Source organism: Neodiprion virginianus, chromosome 4 (assembly GCF_021901495.1).
Source record: "Neodiprion virginianus isolate iyNeoVirg1 chromosome 4, iyNeoVirg1.1, whole genome shotgun sequence".
Taxonomy (NCBI): Eukaryota; Metazoa; Arthropoda; class Insecta; order Hymenoptera; family Diprionidae; genus Neodiprion; species Neodiprion virginianus.
Window position 1 is genome coordinate 13,374,910 of NC_060880.1, and position 21,087 is coordinate 13,395,996.

The 21,087-nt window shown below is 40.6% G+C and overlaps 1 protein-coding gene across 1 annotated transcript in view; it reads left to right on the forward strand.

The window, feature by feature from the left end:
- LOC124302828 (uncharacterized) overlaps positions 1-21,087 on the forward strand; it is a 99,011-nt gene that overhangs the window by 9,575 nt on the left and 68,349 nt on the right. The window contains exons 3-5 of the mRNA XM_046759395.1: positions 17,609-17,822; positions 18,013-18,586; positions 18,687-19,278. Of these exons, the coding sequence (XP_046615351.1) occupies positions 17,609-17,822; positions 18,013-18,586; positions 18,687-19,278 (1,380 nt within the window). The remainder of the gene's footprint in view (positions 1-17,608; positions 17,823-18,012; positions 18,587-18,686; positions 19,279-21,087) is intronic.

Genomic DNA, 21,087 nt, shown 5'->3' on the forward strand with positions numbered 1-21,087 from the left:
AGAGTAGTCGTGTATCGCGTCTGGTTTTCTTCGACAGATCTGTTCTGCAACTACTCTGCTGCGTTCGTTCCCATCTTACCAGAGGACCCGTAGTAGTATTTACCGTACTCGGATTTGAGACCATCTTGCCACATTGAAAAATCAGGCGAAGTAGCATCTAGTTGGACTGCGACAACGACACACACCTGGAAGTATTTTGAGAGTACTTGGTAATCGATGGCCAGTCCAGTAAGGATTTCGATGACTAGTCCCACTTCTTATAACGACCTAAGCCCTCGTCTGTTGTCACGTCACATCGTAAGATATTGCGATGTCAAGTACTGCCCCACTCTCGATTGAAGGATCTTCTACTTCATGCGCTCTTCTGAAAGGTTTTCTTGCTTGCTTGAAAACTCCCACTTCTAACTTTTCAGTCTCTGCAGTCAACTAGTCCACATGACTTTTGAAGCTACTGACACTCATATCATTCATACCCATTACGGTACAGAATTTTTGCATACTTGAGTGCCATAGTCCAACGCCGATTATTTCATTAACTACTTGCCTATTTATTCCGGACGGTGGCCTTCTCGAAGTGTTTTTGGTTCGTGGGCTTGTGTAATTTTGACCTATTTTATAACTACAGCTGTGGCATTTAACAACGAGCTTTGCACAGAATCCTTCTTACTCTCTTACCTGTATGACGAGATTGGTGACTTTGCTTTTACTACAGGGAAAGTTCCTAAAAAGTCTCGTCAAATAGATGAAATTTACAAACACAAACTCATCTTTGCCTTCAGTTTGAAAGCCCTGTTTTTCTGGAGTACAGTGGAGTGTCGAATAGACTGAGTGTTCCAAAGCTTTCAGTAGTCTCACACACTGCCAGTTCAGCTGAATCCGGGATTTGGGGTGATCTCACTCGAGATGGTTCAGCCACTGCGTCAATTTCCATATTTCGAACACCTGTTGAAGGAAGATTAGTATCGGGAAGAGGAAGGTTGGGGTTAGCTACAGCAGAAGCCGGAGGAGGTAGATTTTTTCGCAAGTGATCAGAATTTTCAGTTGAACGCTTCTTGGAAGGGTGCAAGCAAGTCCTGATTCGATTCATTCTAACAGGCAGATCACTTCAACATTCACGTCGGAGTAGTTCAAACCACAGGAGAACGTTGCCACAGTTCGTCCAATCTATTGTTCGAAAAATAGTATGGCAAACACATTCGCGGGAAATAACGACTGAACGATAGATATCTTACCCCTAGATGGTTAGAGTATATGTCAAAATAACTGGTACGACAATTATCCACAATGTTACCGACCGATGATGGCACGTATCGACGGACTTTTGCGAAAATTTGTAGTCAAACATTTTTTAGATCGCTGATCACGAATCCAAAATCAGTTTTTGAAAAATTTCAAAAGCGGATCCCATTATAACAACCAAAAGTTAAAAATTTTCTTTATCAGGCCAAAAAACACATTTAAAAAAATATTTCAGCAATATCAAATATTACACAGGTAGACAACAGTTCAATGAACATTTTCCGTAAAAAACTGGAAATCGATTTTTCGGTCATTTTTGACGAAAAATTAGGGAAATCTCTCCTTCAGATTTTTCAACACTACTTTGTTCGGAAGGGTAAACTCGGGTTAACTTCTACGCACCTCGCGACTTAAGAGACGAAAGACACGGCTTTTTGATTATAATGGTCCGATAGCCTACGGTTGTTACTTTGTTGTATTAATCGCGCGATAATTATGGCATTGAGGTAAGAGTTTGACCCCTGGTGGTGAGCCAGAGGTCGAGTCTTACGCCCGGCTGTGGCTTGGGTACTCTGATGGTTCTCAATCTTGCCGATTGTGTAGCTGAAATGTTGACTATAGATATTTTATTGTGATTTTCATACATTAATTTATACTGTGTAGTAGGCTGATTCAAAAAAAACGGCTAATTTTTTTTTTCAAAATCCTCACATAAAAACTTCCGAGAAGGTGTGAAAAGACGCCTGTAAAAAGCAGAGCCCTTAATATTATTATTAAGAGGTCGCGCATCGGGAATTTCTATTTCCCGTTTAAATAACACAGGAATAATTTTTTTTTAATTTTGCAATTTCGTATTTGTGCAACGGCTCATTGAATTAGCGGACCAAAGCATATTTTTGTAGGAAATTTGACGCTCTACAAAAAAAGTCCTTACAATGTTTTCGATAGTCACACTCCTTCAAAAGTTATTCGAGGTCAAAGTTGAACTTACAAAAAAATTCAATGTTTTTTTTTCGATGATACTATGAATCTTTTCTCATTATTTTGTTATAAACGTAATTTGGAAATGATACTTTGGGGCGTAACACACACAACTGAATGCGACAATGAACAGATTATGATTGCAGTGATTGATCGTTCTTGACTCACTTATAACTACGGCAGAACCCGCAGAGCCAGAAAATTGAACTAGTTGCCCAATACACGACCGATCACCTCAGAAGCCTTTTTCTATCTGCCTCGGGCTGAGAGTTTCCGAAAGAGCTCGCCGTGGGTAACCACTCCCACACATTTAGTACAGTGAATTCGCCACATGTCCTGACTGCATTGGAGGAGACAGCCCAGACCTCCCTTTGAAGATCTCGACTTTCGCCACTTTCTTTAATTCATGACTCGAAGTTGAGTGCTGAACAAGCCTGCCTCTCAGACTCTGGTTACACTCTTTGAACTAATTTACTGTTATCCTCACATGCGAAGACAGGAGGAAAATTTTACCCGACTCTTCATGGTCAGTCGTAGATCCATGCGATCTTCTTCAAATTTACCGGGTGGACCGTGTAGTTTTCCATGCGCATGTCGTTATTCCGCATTGTAAAACAGCACTGGCAAGATGCAATACTCATTGCACCTTATCAAGAGATGTAAGATTCAAATTGCACTATACTTTCAAACAACCCAAGAGTGCACTAGGCGTGAACAGGATTTCCTGTCCGGCATAATATACCGGGAATTTTTGTGGATTGTAAACGATAGGAATATCAACCCAAAATTAGCGCGGCCTAGGAGATGGTTTTTAACCATATCCTGTTCAAGCTAGCTTTATTCTATTTGAACGTGAAAATGGCATGTGCAGAATTTGAACTCGAGTATTGCTCGTGTAAAATTTGAAGGCCGGAAGCATTTTGTTGAACGGTAAGAAAAGTACAAGGAATTAGTTTGCGCATGTGCGGAAGTTATTCTGCAAATATTTATGGAACATTAATCAATTTAATTTCCATATTAGGTGATATTTTTTTGTTCATTTGATCTTGTGAACTGGTAAAGTTACGAGAAAACTGGACCAGGCAAGGAAGATGACTCAACTCAATCGATCGACAAAATTGATTAATTATAATGTCAGGTTTGGCTTGCAATTAATTTATCACAAATTAAGTGATTCCTCAGATGTTTTTGTTGAATCGTTGGACCAAAGAAATGATTACTAATCACCGTAAATGATTAAGGGGGGGCGGGTAAGGTTTTGCACTTTCGGAAAATCGAATTTATTTTTGTCCTATCTTAATGTTAAACATTTCAAAAATATATTCCCAAAATTTTAAGTCAATCTGAGCAAAACACTTGAAATTATATTTTATTTAGTAAAGACAGGTAAGTAAAGCCATAAAGACATATTTTATACTTGTATGTATATACTATACACTGTACAATATTTTAAAACGAGAGACGAACCTCAGTTTGTCGTTGTACGTTCGATCGTGCGCTTGTGATTTTTTTTCGAAACTACTTTTAAAAAGTCCGTGCTCACTGCCATTTGAAAACTACTTGACCGATTCATTTCAAACTTGGTACACATTTTCTTCATTTAAAATACCTCCCCCTAACGTGCAGTTAAAATTTTTTTGTTTACATTAAGGGGGTTTCCCACCCACAAAATGGTGGAATTTTTCGCGAATAATAGCAGTTTACACTTTAGATGGCCACCAAAAATGAGAAAAACAATAATTGAAGAACGTTGGGGGGAGGATTTGATGATATTTTGACTAAATGTTAATGATTTTTGATATCAGATAATTTCCGACCGAGATATAGTGAACACCACAAATTGTTTTTTTTTTCTGAGACGTTCTGGGGCAAGCTCTGTCACCGGCTTGTTTTTCTGTATTTCCGCATGAAAAAATTACAGAATATTGTTAAAAGTATACTTAATAATGTACAAAACGTTTGACTAAATTTGTTCAATCCATACTTTTAAAAAAAATTCACAAAAAAAGTGTTTTTTTTTACGCTGAAAACCTTACCCCCCCTCTTAATTATCATCTTCTAACAAACTTACGCTACATTAGTAATTTGTGTGACACGAACTTGAGGTTGAACAACGAATTACGAATAAATGAATAAGCAAACTCGTCGGATTGAAATGATGCATTAGTAACAAATTGTTTAGTCAAAAATAATAGTAATAAATCCAAGAGAATTAATTTTTGGACCATTGAGTTGGCCATTTTCAAACATCAGTCCCACGATGAGCCTCGTTGATACATTCAAGTCGCAGCGATCAGCTTTCTGGGGTTAAGGCTCATCGAGAGATTTGGCTGATTTCCATCCAGGTATTTAACCACTGAAAGGTGCTTCGCTATGGTTTGAGTTTATCGACGAGGATCGTCCAAGAACTGATGTTTGAAATGGCCAGCACAATCGTTCAAAAATAAATTCTCTTAGATTTCTTACTGTTATTTTGAGGAAACAATTTATTACTGATCCATCGTTATAATCCGACGAGTTTGCTCATTTATTTATTCGTTATTCGTTGTTTGATCTCAACTGCGTGTTACACAAATTATTAATGTAGCGTAAGTTTGTTAGAAGATAATTAATAATTATTTATTTCAATGAGCAAGAATTTCGTTGTTCGATCGATTTAACAAAAAGTTCAAAGGAATGAATTAATTCATGATAAATTGATTGCAAGTCAAGCCTGACATTATAATAATACCTTCTGTCGATCTATGGACTTGAATCATTTACGTTATTCGTAGAATAATTTCTGCACACGATCAAACTAATTCCTTGTACCTTTCTTTCCGTTTAAAAAAATGCTTTCAGCCTTCAAATTCTACATGAGCTATTCTCGAGTTAAAATTCTACGCACGCCATTCGTGACTTCGAACAGGGTACGCTTGAACACAATTCCACTAGGCCGCGCGTGTTTTGGGTTAGTATCTCTACGGTTCACCATTCAAGATGAGTCTCGGTATATGCTTATTACATCAAGGCAATTACGAACTTTGTCAGTAGTATAGATGCGCCGGTTCTAACTCAAAAAATGGCGGCGTACCGGCTCCCTCCTTCCCCTCTACCTTACCAGCGATCGGTATGTCACCCCCCCCCCTCCCCCCCCACGATGGTGAGCCTTACCTATGATATTGCAACCGGATGTTAACATACATAACGTCACCATCATTTTCGCTCGATTTTGTCGTCAGACGAGCGGCCATTTTGATTTTTGCTTGGTCGGATGAGCAGCCATTTTGATTTTTTATCGTCAGCCAGCTTGATCATGAGATTTTTTGCTTGGTCGGATGAGCAGCCATTTTGATTTTTTCACCGTCATCCGTAAACTTTCACGCTAATAGTTTGCCCCCAGGGCGAAAATAATATTTTCCACATACTTCAAATACATTCTTTTGTGTGACTTGGCCGGATGACGACACCGCAATTAGATAGGCTGGGGATGTTGTTGATGATCCATGAACTTTCACGCTAATAGTTTGCCCCGAGGGCGGAAATAATATTTTCCACATACTTCGAATATATTCATTTGTTTTAATTAACCGGATGACGAGGGGCGTACAAAGCTTAGACTTCTCACTACTACGCCCCAAAATTCTTTCGATCTATCTGCATATATTAATTCAACGCATCCGATGCAGACTCATCAGTCCTACACGATACGTGCAAGTCAAAAGTTCATCGAAGTTCTGCTTATATCAACGTTGAAGTCATGGCCGCTGAAACATACTCAAATCTCGTCAAAACGATGGAGAATGCTCACGATTTGTTGGGTGAGCTGTATCCCAAGCGTGAGAATGACGACATCTTCCAGCACTGGATTGAAGTTGGAATGGAAAATCTCCAATTGCTGCGTGATGTTTCCGAACGCCCGAGAACGAGCATAAGTGCGAAACTGCAAATTCAGCATACAATCACGCTCGTACAATCCTAGATAGCAAAGATTCGGCAACAGCTGAGGCAGCGACAGCAGCAGCGGCAGCAGCAGCAGCACGCCGTGGCGATGGGTGCCAATATCGGCAGTCCTACGAGTGTACAGTGAGACGACGTCGATAGTGGTTTTGCCAACAGGATCCGAACGGGAGTTGCCACAAATCTCGGGCATAAGAATTTGGAAGCCTTTTTGGACGACGCGCAGCGGATCATCGTTGAGCGATTGAGGCTGGTACTGCGCGAGGAGGGTAATGTAAAGGTTAACCTCACATTATGGTACAAATTTGAAAACATAAAGCACGAGGAGATTGCGGAAGAAGTTAAAAGCTTCAACACTTCCAACATCGCGATCCTCCCCTCGAGAGATATAGACGGTTAGTTTACACACGCAAGGGCCGATCTACTGGTAAAGGTTGAGCATTTTGAAGACCCACATTGAATCGACGAGGAAATAACTAGGAATTTGAATGACACCATATTTTTTTGAGTTAAATTAATTGAATTTATTCATGTAATTCGACTTCATTTTTCTATTCCAAATAATAATAATTATTTTTCCTTCAATTCAGATAGATTTATTAAATTGAAATTGCTTCATTTGAATTCAGGTATTTGGGAATTTCCTTCTTCTTGATTTAAAATTACTTTTTTATTTGAATTTAATTATTTTTCTCTTCAAACACAAAATTTTGGCACGAATCTAAAGTAATTCAAAGTAACTTGACTTATTACAACTCTTCCTAATTCAGTTATATCTCAAATAATTCTCATGATTTCAGTTATCATTTTTAGCGATTCAGTGAATTCTCATTTATTCAGTTATTTTGTGTTAACTCAGATGAATCGTAATTGATTTACAAACCCATTGACACGTCAATTCAGCGAGTTGTTTTTCTCTCGCATTATTGAAAAATCGGATGTCAATGATGAATTTAAAACAAGTGAAAAAATTATGTTGCAAAGACACAAAAAATGTTCGGAAAGCATAATTCTGAAGATCTCAAGCCAGATTGATTGAATGAGTAATTATGAACCCTAACGGCATATTAATCATCTAAAATCTCTAGTTTTATGCACACATCGATGATTGGAAGTGTTTTATAACATTAAATCTTGAATCCGCTGATTTATTTGGAGATTTATTATTATTTTCACTCGCAGATGTGTGTTCCGTAGTATTGTGTAGCTGGGCATTCGCTTATGTTTCACACGCATGAGTGTGCGTCCGTGGGTGTGCGGCCGGCAGCGTGTGCCGCGGCAACAATACCGAGGTCAGCGCTCGAGAAGGGGTACAACAAGGCGAGAGGGGAGGTGCCGATATTTAATTCGTAAACGAATAATAATAATTCACCCGGACGAACAAAACAGCAATTTCCGTGGCGGCAAATTGAGATGAAATGGTGCACTCTGATTGGCCTAACGCTATCGCTTATAATTCAAAAACTATGCGCCGGACGAGCTTGCGGCAAAGAAATTCTCGGTTGGATTTGAGTCAGGTATCACGCTGGCTGGTCCGTGTCCCCCAATTTAGAGACATCCTGTATATTGCACTATAGAAATTTGAAACAGTGTTTGAATTTAGGATTGAAAGTAACGAAAGTGCACAAGAGTTTTAAAGTTCGCACAATCTCCATGGCTCGAGCCTTACATCACGCTCAACACGGACATGCGCAAGCGGTCTAGGAACGAATTTGAGAAAAACTTTTACAAACTCATGGATAACGCGGTGTTCGGCAAGACTATGGAGAATGTGCGAAATCATAAAGATATTAAATTGGTTATAAAATGGGGGGGGGGGGGGGGGAAGAGGTGATGCGAGAGCGCTTATTGCTCGAGCAAACTTTCACAACTGCACCGAATTTGGCGCTGATATGGTCATCTTTGAAATGAATCGTGTTAAAGTTCACTTCGCCAAACCTATTTACGTCGGTGCATCGATTCTAGATCTGTCAAAAATCATTCTTCATGATTTCCACTATAATGATGTAAAATCCGACTTTTCTAACAGCGCGGTCAAATTGTATATCGACACAGACAGCCTTATTTATCAATTTAACGTACTGAACATCTACAATATCATCAAACGTGATGTGGATGAAATGTTTGATACCTCTGACTTTTCGCCCGACAATGTGTATGGCATTCCGCTTAAAAACAAGAAACGACTAAGCTAATGGAGGATGAAAATAATGGTAGAATTATGACAGAGTTTGTGGGACTACGAGCAAAGCTGTACACATTTACTACGATGGTTGAGGATGGGGAAAAAGTGAGTAAGCGTGCCGAGGGTGTGAAAAATTCGTCGATAAATAGCATCACGTTTGATGATTATCAGCCCTGTCTGATGGCTTACCAAGAGTTGACCCTTCCCTAGTGTTTAATACGAAGTAAACAACATGAAGTAAGCACGATAGTACAAAAATAATTGGCTCTGAGTTGGCAAGATGACAAGCGGCAATTGATAACTGCACAGATTGACACCCTACCTTGGGGGTTTGTACCAGCAATCAATAGCTATAGGATAAAACTGTAGACGTAGAATTACTGTAAATATTGACTGGATTTGCAAATGTGATTTCATATACTTAACAATTATTTATTTATTTATTATTGATATATCGAGAAATGATTCATTTTTATTTGTTTACCACCAGAAAAGTTTTCAGAAATTGAAAAAAAATTTTCAGAAAATGAAAAAAAGTTTTCCGAAAACTTTATTCCCATTTGATTGTTACGTCCTCCAGACTTCTTATTCCTTTCCCACACTCTTAGTTACCTTACGCTCTATAGTTTACTCTTATCGTCTGCGAGTCAGCAGATTCTTCTGTAACTCGCGGCTAGCTTGCCTGCTACATCCCGCTAAACTAGGCAGATCCATCCTAGCGCTCAAGCAAGACACCTATCCCTCTAAACCAAGACCATACCTTTTTCCCTCGACCGACTCCGTTGCATTGACTACTAATAAACAGTCATATAGTTTAAATCGTTCACCTTCCCTTAATACCGATCCCTTTCTATTCCATTCACTTGATGCATTGATAGTAGTAGCACACGAGTGCATAGTCGACGTGAACGGACCCTATAATAGCCAAATAACATCTTAGCTCGGCGTGGAGTAAGCTCCGATTACCGCTCATCGGAGCCTACGCAATCTACCCCGTAACATAATTAACACGTGAAAAAAGTTTTCAGAAAATGAGAAAAAGTTTTCTGAGAATGAAAAAAAGTTTTCCAAAAATAAAATGTGTGATAATCGTATGGGAAAATTGCAGATTATTATTATTGTTGTTGTTGTTGTTCTTGTTGTCGTTGTTGTTGTCGTTGTTGTTGTTGTTATTGTTATTATTTTCATAGTGCCGAGTATGGCACATGTGCGTACAAAGGAGATATATGTGGAAATATTTGTATATTCAAAATCTTTTATTGTAATTCGGAAAATACATACAAGTTATGTCACATGGCTGTTTTATTTATCCAGCTATTGTGCGAACTATCAAAACGCAACCACTTCACATAGACCTGATTCCCCCGTTTGCGTAATACGTTCTCCACAAGGTAGCCGTCGGGGTATTTTACTCTGCCAAGCTTCTACTCGTAGAAGCCTCCCTCGATGGGATGATCTTAATAATTGGTAAGTTTGTACGTCGGTGGATTGGTATTTTTCATCTCACTCACGGTGAATATACCAGTCGTCCAATTGGGTGTATAGCCTTTTTCGAATACATTCTTGTACTTGCTGATTCGAACTCGATCGCCCACACTGAATTTCCGCGCACGATTACTTCGTTTGATTTGCCGAGGCTTGTACACGCTACGATGCAGCTGTTTTTCATTCTCCCTGCTAACATCCATCGGTTTCATTCGAATTGTGCGATGTTTGGTGTTGTTGTAGGACTTCATTGAAGTAAGAATTTCTTCTCTGTATGCACGATGTAAGGAGACTGTAGTGTGTAGATGTTATGTTTACCCTTTCAATCCTTTGCTTCCGATGAGAAGCCCGTAAGACGGCAATGCCGTCTAATAAATGAGATGCGGGTGTCCAAATCATTAATCTACGAAAGAATTTTGTTGAAAATATGTAAATTTGAACAACTGGTGAATTTGAAAAATTAATGACGGAGCCAGGAATCGAACCTGGTATCTAGAGATGCTTTACCGGAGACTTACTCCACTAGACCACCTAGCCGCCCTGACTCTGTTGTCGTTAATGTCTCTCATAACCAGTGAGTTCAAATTTGTTTTCCTGTGCCAACTTTATGTATGAGTAAGAATTTTTTCTCTGTATGCACGATGTAAGGAGACTGTAGTGTGTAGATGTTATGTTTACCCTTTCAATCCTTTGCTTCCGATGAGAAGCCCGTGAGACGGCAATGCCGTCTAATAAATGAGATGCGGGTGTGCCGCATTTTTAATTTTTCAAATTCACCAGTTGTTCAAATTTACATATTTCCAACAAAATTCTCCCGTAGATTAATGATTTGCACACCCGCATCTCATTTATTAGACGGCATTGCCGTCTTACGGGCTTCTCATCGGAAGCAAAGGATTGAAAGGGTAAACATAACATCTACACACTACAGTCTCCTTACATCGTGCATACAGAGAAGAAATTCTTACTCATACATAAAGTTGGCACAGGAAAACAAATTTAAACTCACTGGTTATGAGAGAAATTAACGACAACAGAGTCAGGGCGGCTAGGTGGTCTAGTGGAGTAAGTCTCCGGTAAAGCATCTCTAGATACCAGGTTCGATTCTTGGCTCCGTCGTTAATTTTTCAAATTCACCAGTTGTTCAAATTTACATATTTTCAACGAAATTTCTATACTTTGCGCTTCTTAAATTATCTCGAAGGCTTTCATCGGCTTGGTAACGTTTTCGATACGCATTTGTCGGCGTTATAATTTTTATGTGATTATTCTTGTCCGCGTCATTCACAATCAATGCATCGGGTGATTTTTTAAACAATAATTCAAGTAATCCTGGTGTTCTCTTATAACTTTCATCTCCCACATTGACCAGATTATCAATGAAATTGATCGGCGTATCACCAATCATCATACCGTTTGTCAACTTTCGAACACCGTATGTGGTATCCAAATCCCTCTTTTTGCTTGTGCTGAACATTTTCAAATATCGCGCCATGGAATCCGTTGTTTTCTTCACCGGCGTACTTGTAGTAGAAATTTCACCAAACTTCAGTGTTTCATCACTTGCATCCATGAAATTCCCATCATGCATATCCTTATCCTCCTCATCATCATCATCCCTGGTACTCTCGCCATCTTTTTCTTTTTTTTTTCATTGTAACATCCGGTAGTTCCGTTTTAATTTCTTGTTCAATATGCTGCTGCTGCTGCTGCTGCAGCTTTGAAGTATCCACCAATTCTTGCAACGGCGTTATTAAAGGCTTAAATACCTCTCCCACAACCTGTTCGGTCGTGTCCTTGTCCAACTTGAGCATCTTGTGCTTCCGACGTATGACATCGCATGCTTTCGATATTCCACTCAATGTATCGCTATGTTTACGAATCTTGGCACTCTCCATGTTGCCGGACCGATTGTCGCAATAAAACTGTGCAAGTTTATGTTATTTTATGCTTATAAAGCAGTCAAACCCCTTCCTATATTGTCCGCCATTGATTTCGCTATCCCTGTCAATTACGGTAAAACTGTATTTGTCATCATTCCAGCATGCCGGGCACAAGTCTTTAAATTGCTGATACGTCATGTCTGTGTTCACATGATCGTTGTAGATGTGTTCCAGATTCATATCATGATGTCGAAATAGCACCAATAAGTTTGCATTGTCTCGCACTAGGTGTTTTGGAATGCGCCTTACGTTCGACTCAGATAAAAGCTATCGATATCGCGATGCCTGCCCATGCTGAAGTATGCTCTGATATTATCTTGCTTTTCACAGGCCACATCGTCGAAAATCATAACAGAGTTGGGGCGAGCATCTTCCGGTTTTACAACCTCGTCGTTCTCACGAAACGGGAAATAACCCACACCCTGCACAGGTTCTAGTGACTGTTGCAAAAATTGATACTCTGGCTGGATGACAGATTTCGAATAGGCGTAGACATTGTCGAATAGCAATCCATTGCCGTGCGTGGTAAGTGAGAGAAGAGCGTTAGTTTTACCACAATTCGATGGCCCGCAAAAAATTGCTCTCACGGTATTTGGTAGCAATTTTCCATGTCGTTTTTCTATCTTTCCCTTTCCGCGTCGAACCATTTTATCGAAATTCGCGATAGGTAGTTTATCGGGCTGATTTTGGAATCTCATGATGCTTCGTTAGCATAATAACGAGAACTGAAATGACGGTATATAAATTCCACCTTTTACAGAAGTCACGTTAGTTGTTGCCCGACTTTGAGGACGTGCACACAGAAGAAACGCGGTGGTGGTTTGTTGAATAAAATCATCAATTATCTCCCATTCGAATTGCACGCACCAGAGGTTGGCTCGTGGCAATTTGGGGATCAATCCGCTGGATGCTGCGTGTGAGGACCACGACATTGCATACGCAAAGAATCACGATATTGCAGCGAGAAATCTTGCCGACAAAGCGCTGGCTGAGAAGACGTGGAATCGCGTCTTGGCCAAGGACGCTAATGTGGGTGAAAAGGCGGTAGCCTGGGGAGTTACTAACACCATTAAAGCTGAATCTGAACTCGGAATGGGCTTAGCTGCGGAGCGGTCGAAACTTGGAGTGGCTGCGAAGAAAAAATCTAGAACAGGTGGGAAGAGTAAATAGCGGAAGAGAACGGTGAATCTTAAATCCATCATCACAGCAGCAAAGGTCGCCATGCGACCGGGTTATGAAGCCATTGAGTCGGCGTTGGCGGGTGCTCACGCGGCTGCGCGTGGGACTGGGAAGAATGCTCGTATGCCTCGCGTTATACCTGTGCCTGATAAAATTGGCGGCTTCCTGCCGTTTCTCATTCCAATTCTGGCTGGTCTAAGCGCTACTGGAGCTCTTGCGGATGGTGCTGCGGGTATAGCTGAAGCTGTCAACGAAGCTAGTGTCAACAAACATCGGTTGAACGCGAACAAACAGCACAATACAACAATAGAGGCGATTGCTTTGGGCAAGGGATTATACCTGCGACCCTACCGCAGCGGAATGGGCCTGTACTCACATCCGGCAAAAAACTAATAAAGCTACCACACCGAGCTCCCACCAACATTTATTCACGCAACTATGCTGAAAATATGAAAATTCCGCATTTTCGCGGCATTTTCATGCGGAATGATCTGCCTAAATCGGGAGCAAAAATGCGAGAATCCGCAATTATTAATATCGACGATAAAAACGGCCCAGGGACACATTGGGTTGCGTACAAGAAAAATGGTGGCCATGTTGCGTATTTTGATAGTTTCGGTGATTTAAAACCGCCTAAGGACCTGATGAGGTATGTCGGTGTTGGTAGCGTTGAATACAATCATAAGAGGTATCAGGAATATGATACTGTGATTTGTGGGCACTTATGCCACAAATTTCTCAGCGAGCAGTTATAAAAAGACAAGTGCCGCAGGAGCAAGCATCAGTCATGTCGGAATCGTTTACGTTAACACTGTCAGGTGCATCCTCCAGCATCATAATATCCCCGGGAAGCTGTGAAATTGAGGATATTGAAAAATGTCTGCGTGAGGAGCTACCCTCCGATATCACCCTTAGTCTGAGAGCCAACGACAACGAGCTGAACAGTGAAGTCACGTGCAATCATGTGGTAGACTTCAAATCCAAAGATTCCATCGGCCGATTATTGGGGTTTGAAGCGGTTGAGCTAGCACGAGACGTTACTCAAAAATCTGAATTACTAGTGGCTATACTGAAGGTTAATACTTTACGCGTTGAGTGTAACATAACCGCTGGGGCGTACATAAGCGAGCGTCGAGCTCACACGATTTATGAATTTTGCCCAACCGTTCCATCCGGATATAAGATTGTGTTAGTGCCTGCCAGCATCATTTACCTACCAATTGCCGTATTGTCGATACAGAATTTACAGCTGAAAATAGTTTATCAGGACGACGAGCTAATTATTTTTCGCGGCAAAACTGTGCGTTTACACGTGAAAACGCTGAAATAATGAGGATCGTGTTTGAGGCGAGAAAGTTGGGTAAAAGTTATAAAAGTCAGACGTCAGGAGCAAAAATCATCAGTCGCCCGACACCTCTGACAACGTTTACACCGCCCACGAGACTGACACCACTGAAAGTTCGGTTTCTCCGGAGCCTAGGTCTTCGATTACGTGGCAATTTTGGAAAATAAGAATTCGTGTTCGCTGTATCCCGCGTGTGTGTTACCATGGAAGAAATAATAAGAATACAGAAATCTGTGGGATTCGACGAATCGATTACGCAGTCTGAGATTCATGCTCATCAGCCGTTTGCATCATCCAGCTGCCAGAACAACGATGAAATCCATATTGTTGTCCAACATCAAGACTTGTGCCTACTGCCCAGTAAAAGCTTTCTCCACATTCACGGAAAAATTACAAAGGACCATGGTGTAAATGCGGTGACGACTACGAAATTGATCAATATGGCTGTTTGCCATTTGTTTGTGGAAGTTTGCCACGAGTTAAACGGTGTGGACATTGATCGGAATAAAAATGCTGGTATCACCAGCGTTATGAAGTGGCACTTATCCCTAAGCCCGGGTCACCAATATAGTCTGGCGAATACCAGCTGGTTGAGCGATGATGCCGAACTAGCCGATGCTTCTGGAAACGACGTTGTTCTACCGTTGAATTATATGCTGGGCTTCGCCGAAAATTATTGTCGAGTCATCGTCAATGGCAAACACAAGTTGATTCTCACACGCTCCAACACCGATTTGAATGCGGTGATTCAAACCCCGCCCGCGGAAAACTTTAAGATTACCCTTAATAGAATCGAGTGGTTGCTACCCTACATCAAACTGGCCGATAAACCGGAAATCCAGCTACTTAACTACATTCCCAAGGATCCGGCCATATCCATGAGTTTTTGTTCTTAGGAAATGTACGTGTATCCGATGCTCCCGTCAACGACGCGGCATGTGTGGACGGTGAAGACATCGATGCAGTTGGAAAAGCCGAGATATGTCGTTCTAGGATTCTAAACTGCACGAAGAAACGGTCCCCAGAAAAATGCCAGTGAATTTGATCATTGTCGAATCAGAGATATAAAACTCTTCCTTAACTCGCAGTGTTATCCCTACTGGAATATGAATCTTGATATATCCAATAATCAGTTCGCCATTCTCTACAACATGTATGTTCAATTTCAAACCGTCTACTACACAAAGAGGCCAAACCTCTGTTATCGAAGCGTGAATTTACAAACCGAGCTCCCCTCATTGTTATCGATTGCTCGAAACAGAATGAATCGTTGAAAACTGGACTGGTGGATATTCGATTGTTATTTGACTCGAGCGTAGAATTTCCCGCAAACACTGTAGCCTATTGCATGTTCTTGCACGATCGTATTGTCGAATACAACCCGATTAGCGGCACGGTTAAGGGATTGGTATAAGTCAATTTTGGGTTCGGATGTTTAATTATTATTATTATTATTCAATGAATAATGAAAATATGTGTAAGGTTATTTGCTCAATTTAAAATACGATGATCTATCATCATTATTATGTATGAGCTGAAAACGGATTGTAATTGTTGATAAATGAAAAACATCTATTCAAAGCATTCAACCGCTAGTATATGTATATTTATTTTAGAATTATTCGAACGAATTATATTACTGAAAATTAGGTGTAACTGTAATTCGGAATATATATATATATATAACTACATTAAATTCTATTAAAATTTTTTTCTACGCATGATATTTACATTTTTTTGTTTTGTTGAATAGACAGAACGATTTCGCGAGAGACCCCGTGCACTTCTTGACATACCACTTCTTCAACCACTGAACATTTTCGAAGGCGCAGTTGTATCCCGTTGAAGCGTTTCCATGATAATCACAGCACCAACCCGCCTCTTCGATATGTTTCAGTTTTTCCAGTGATGGTGGTGAAATGTGTAAATGCTCCATGTTTATTACTTGCTTTGCCCCATCAAGGATCTTCGTCAGCCATCGTTTCTTCTCCTCGCCATTGACATATACATAGCATGCATATTTAACAGCCTTTATTAAAATCTTCTGCACCTCAGCATAAGGTTCAATTCCCGCATTCCATGGTATTCCATGAAAATTGTGTGTTAGCTAAGCGTTAGTAGCTTTGTGTTCAGTTGGTAGATCTGCCCAAGCGTACGGCGGTTTGAAGAGAATGCGGCTCAAACCCGATGAGTTTATGTTTATGATGCAAAGTTCCTTGGGTATAAATTTATCGTCGGGGCCAACGAAACTTTGAATGTCCATGATCATCTCCATATTGCAAGTTGGAACAGTGCTTTTTGTTAAGCTCAAATTGCTCATTTGTCACAAAAAAATTCAAATTTTTGTATTCGCACCCATGATATTTCATTCGTAGAATGCCCTCGATTATCGTTTTCTGCATCCCGTTGAATTGCATCACAGCATTTTCCATGAGACTTACGATTCGGGGGGGGGGGGGTAAAAATATTTCGAATTGCTCATTTAGCGCGAGAAGAATACTCGTGCCGTACTTAGTATTTACACGTCTCACCCCCGTTACGTTGTACTCCTCCCCAACCTCCAGATCCGGCATTCTCGTAGTGGGCAGCGTTTCCAGGCAACAGACGAGGTTAATTTTATTTAGATCCATCACATTCGATGTAGATTTTATAAATTTGACGTACTATGGATACTGAAGTTCACAATAGGAAAACTATGAGCACAATATAACGTGTTGAATGAACTCGCGATTTATAAACCAACCAACCACACTCTCCCCCCCTAATAAATTCTTGAACGTGAAAGTTTACGGATCATCAACAACATCCCGAGCCTATCTAATTGCTGTGTCGTCATCCGGCCAAGTAACTCAAGAGAATGTATTCTAAGTACGTGGAAAATAATATTTTCGCCCTAGAGGCAAACTATTAGCGTGAAAGTTTACGGATGACGGTGAAAAAAATCAAAATGGCTGCTCATCCGACCAAGCAAAAAATCTCATGATCAAACTGTCTGACGATAAAAAAATCAAAATAGCTGCTCATCCGACTAAGGAAAATCAAAATGGCTGCTATCGAAACGGCCGCTCGTCTGACGGCAAAATCAAGCGAAAATGATGATGACGTCATGTATGTTAACATCCGGTTGCAATATCATGGGTAAGGCTTACCATCGTGGGGGGTAACATACCGACTGCCGGTAAGGTAGGGAGAAAGGAGGGAGCCGGTACGCCGCCATTTTTCGGGTTAGAACCAGCGTATCTACGCTACTTTTGTCTCATAATTTGCTCATTCGTCAAGAAATCAAGTTAATAATGCTGAAAATCTTTGTAGGATAGTGATGGTGATGGGATTGGCGATCTACAAGGCATTATATCCCGTTTGGACTACCTTGAAGACACTGGCTTCACTGGCTTTTCCCTGACGCCTATTTACCCATCACCACAGATTGATGGAGGTTACGACGTTTCGAACTTCACTGGTATCGATCCAATTTTCGGTCAATTTGAGGATTTCCAAGAGCTAGTGAACACGGCTCATCAAAAAAGTACAAATCATTATTAACTTAAGACACACTTACTGTTTAGAGTTTCTACTAAGTTTCTACTTAGTTCGCTTTTTGCAAAACAGAGGAACTAGAATATTCACACACACACATCATAAACTATACTCATTGTTCAAGAAAACATGATTAATAGTATTTGCAAAGATAAATAATCAATGGTTATTATTTTCAGATTTGAAAGTTATTTTGGACTTTGTCCCTAATCATTCCAGTAATGAGCACATCTGGTTCCAAAATTCTGTTGCACGTGTCGAGCCCTACACTGACTACTACGTCTGGAAGGATGGAGTCAGTTCAGGCAACGTAGTTCAGCCGCCAAACAACTGGCTTAGTGTATTCGGTGGCTCTGCGTGGACGTGGAATGAGCAGAGACAACAGTACTACCTACACCAGTTTCATGAGAGTCAACCAGATCTTAATCTGCGCAACTCTGCTGTAGTTACAGAAATCACTGATGTTCTCAGATTCTGGCTTGACCAAGATGTCGATGGTTTTCGCATTAGTTCAGTCGCTCATCTTTTTGAAGATGCCAGCTTTCTGGATGAACCTTTGAACGAGGAAGCTAGTTCAGGAGTTACAGAAACAGACTACGAATACCTTCGACATATTTACACAACTGATCTTGATGAAACTATAGATATTATTTATCAGTGGCGAGCTGTCGTCGATGAATACTCAACCCGACCGGATAGTGAAACCAAAATACTTGTTACTGATTCAACTGCTCGTCAAAATGTCATTACCAGGTATTACCTCCAATGTCAAGCCATAATATAATATGGCGACTATTATTTTGACACTGATCAATTTTCAAGAAAATAAGTTAATAGCATTTATTATATTCAGATATTTCGGTAACCAAACTCATGAAGGAGCCCACATACCATTGAACTTTGGCTTTATTTCAAACCTGAGACGAGAATCGACAGCATATGACTTCGTAGAAATGGCAGAAGAATGGTTCTCTGCCTTGCCCCACGGTAGAACCTCAAACTCAATTTTCGGAAATCACGATGTCAGCCGTATAGCCTCAAGGTTCTTTTTGAATCGAGTCGACAGCCTTAATATGCAGCTTCTCTTGTCACCGGGCACCGCATTCACTTATCAAGGCGAAGAATTGGGTTTACTCGATACATTAATATCGTATGAAGAAACCGAAGACCCTGGTGCAATCGCCGCGGGGCCAAATCGTTTTGAACTATTCACCCGTGACCCAGCAAGAACTCCCTTTCATTGGGATGGGTCAACTTCAGCCGGATTTTCCTTAAACTCCTCAACTTGGCTACCAGTAAATCCTAACTACCTAGTCCGAAATGTGGCTATCCAATCGGCAGCTACTAGAAGCATGTATCAAACTTATAAGGCGCTGCTCGATATCAGACAATCTGAAACTATCAAGCGTGGATCGATTACCTTCAAATCTGCAAACGATGGCATGGTAAATATACTGATTGCAGTAAACACATTTTGACAGAAGTAAGCCAGGAATAAAATTTCATCCTCGTGTTGGACATCTAATGCACAAAGACATTAGATCACATACAGTTGGTACATACGAAGACGTTATAGAGGTGTGGCTATTGAATAACCGGACTCAATTCATAACAGTTTTTATTCGTCACCAATTACGGCAGAAGTTCTTTCGCCTTTAATGCACTCCCCTTGGCGATCCCTACACTGCTGCATACGATGATTCCATTGTTGAAATCAGTGCTAGAAGTCCTCTTCTGTCATCTGCTTGAGAACCTCTGTCGCTTTTGCTTTAACCGCTTCCACACTTCCAAATCTTATCCCCTTCAGTGCCGACTTGACCTCGAGAAATAGAAAAAAGTCACAGGGGGCAAGCTCGGGCGAGTACGGTGGATATTCCAACGCGATGACGCCACATTTTGCGAGGAACGCACAGACAAGGCAGAATGGGCTGGTGCATTGCCTTGGTGAAGGATCCAGGGCTTGGTCTTCCACACATCGGGTCTTCGTCCTCTCACACGCTCACGTAGGGCCATCAGAACCTTGATGTAGAACCGTACTCGTCCGACCTTACCCCCCGTGACTTGTTTCTATTTCCCAAAATCAAGTCGGCGCTGAAGGGGATAAGATTTGGAAGTATAAAAGCGGTTAAAGCAAAAGCGATGGAGGTTCTCAACCAGCTGACAGAAAAGGACTACCAGCACTGCTTTTAACGATGGCAACGTCGTATGGAGCGGTGTAGGGATCGCCAAGGGGAGTACATTGAGGGCGAAAACACTTCTGCTGTAATTGATGATGACTAAAAACTGTTATGACTTCAGTCCGGTTATTTAATAGCCATACAATAATATTCGTTTTAAAATAGATGCTAGAGATTTCTTTAACGTAATGTTAATATAAACTTGCAGTAACTTGACGTTTTCACTAACAAGGAGATATCACAATAAGTATATCGCAGGTTTGGATGAGCTTTAGATACGTTGCTTTGGAGTAAAAAAAAATGGAATAAATTGCTCCAGTTTTGAAAAATCCGAGATTGAAAAGTAATTTTCACGGCTTGCATGAAGCACCGAGTAGTAGCAAAATGGCCACCGAAATTGATCGTGAATTAACGTGAATCCATTGGACGAAATAAATTTTAATCTTTCGCATGACACCCGTCATACCGTCAAAAAGCTAGGAGTATTCCGATCTATCTTTTTTAACGTTAGGTTGGTAGCAGTTCGTGGCACGCGGTAGGCAGTTTTGTCTTGTGCAAGATCGCTGCATGTATTGACGCATACGCATTTAACCTGTCCTTTTCACCATAAATTCACGGTAAAGCACGATCCTATACTGAAAAGTTGCAATGTTGAAGGAGTATTACATAAAAAGTTTGAGGGGTTATTTTATTATAACGTGCGTCGGAACAGGCTGATTTTCTAAATTTATTTGGAAAAAACGACTGGCGCAATACTGATAACTTTTTGCTATGAATTTGAGTACACATTGAGGAATGTGTTCAAAGAGTTTATTTAGAAAAGAAAAAAATTTAAGAAAGATGACTCCGGGCCTTTCAATGACATGACCCGCGGTCGGTCCGTGTGCATGACACCAAGTGTCAGTGGAACGAGACACAAAAAAGGATATGCTCATTAACTATATCGTGTTTGCTTTCGGCTGACGGAGCTTTACTTCTCTTTAGTGAGGAAAAAGGCAACTCAATCTTGATCAAAGTTTTTGCTTGGATATTCGTTTCATTATTACAGTAAACTCCCGTTTATCCGAAATCCGCTTT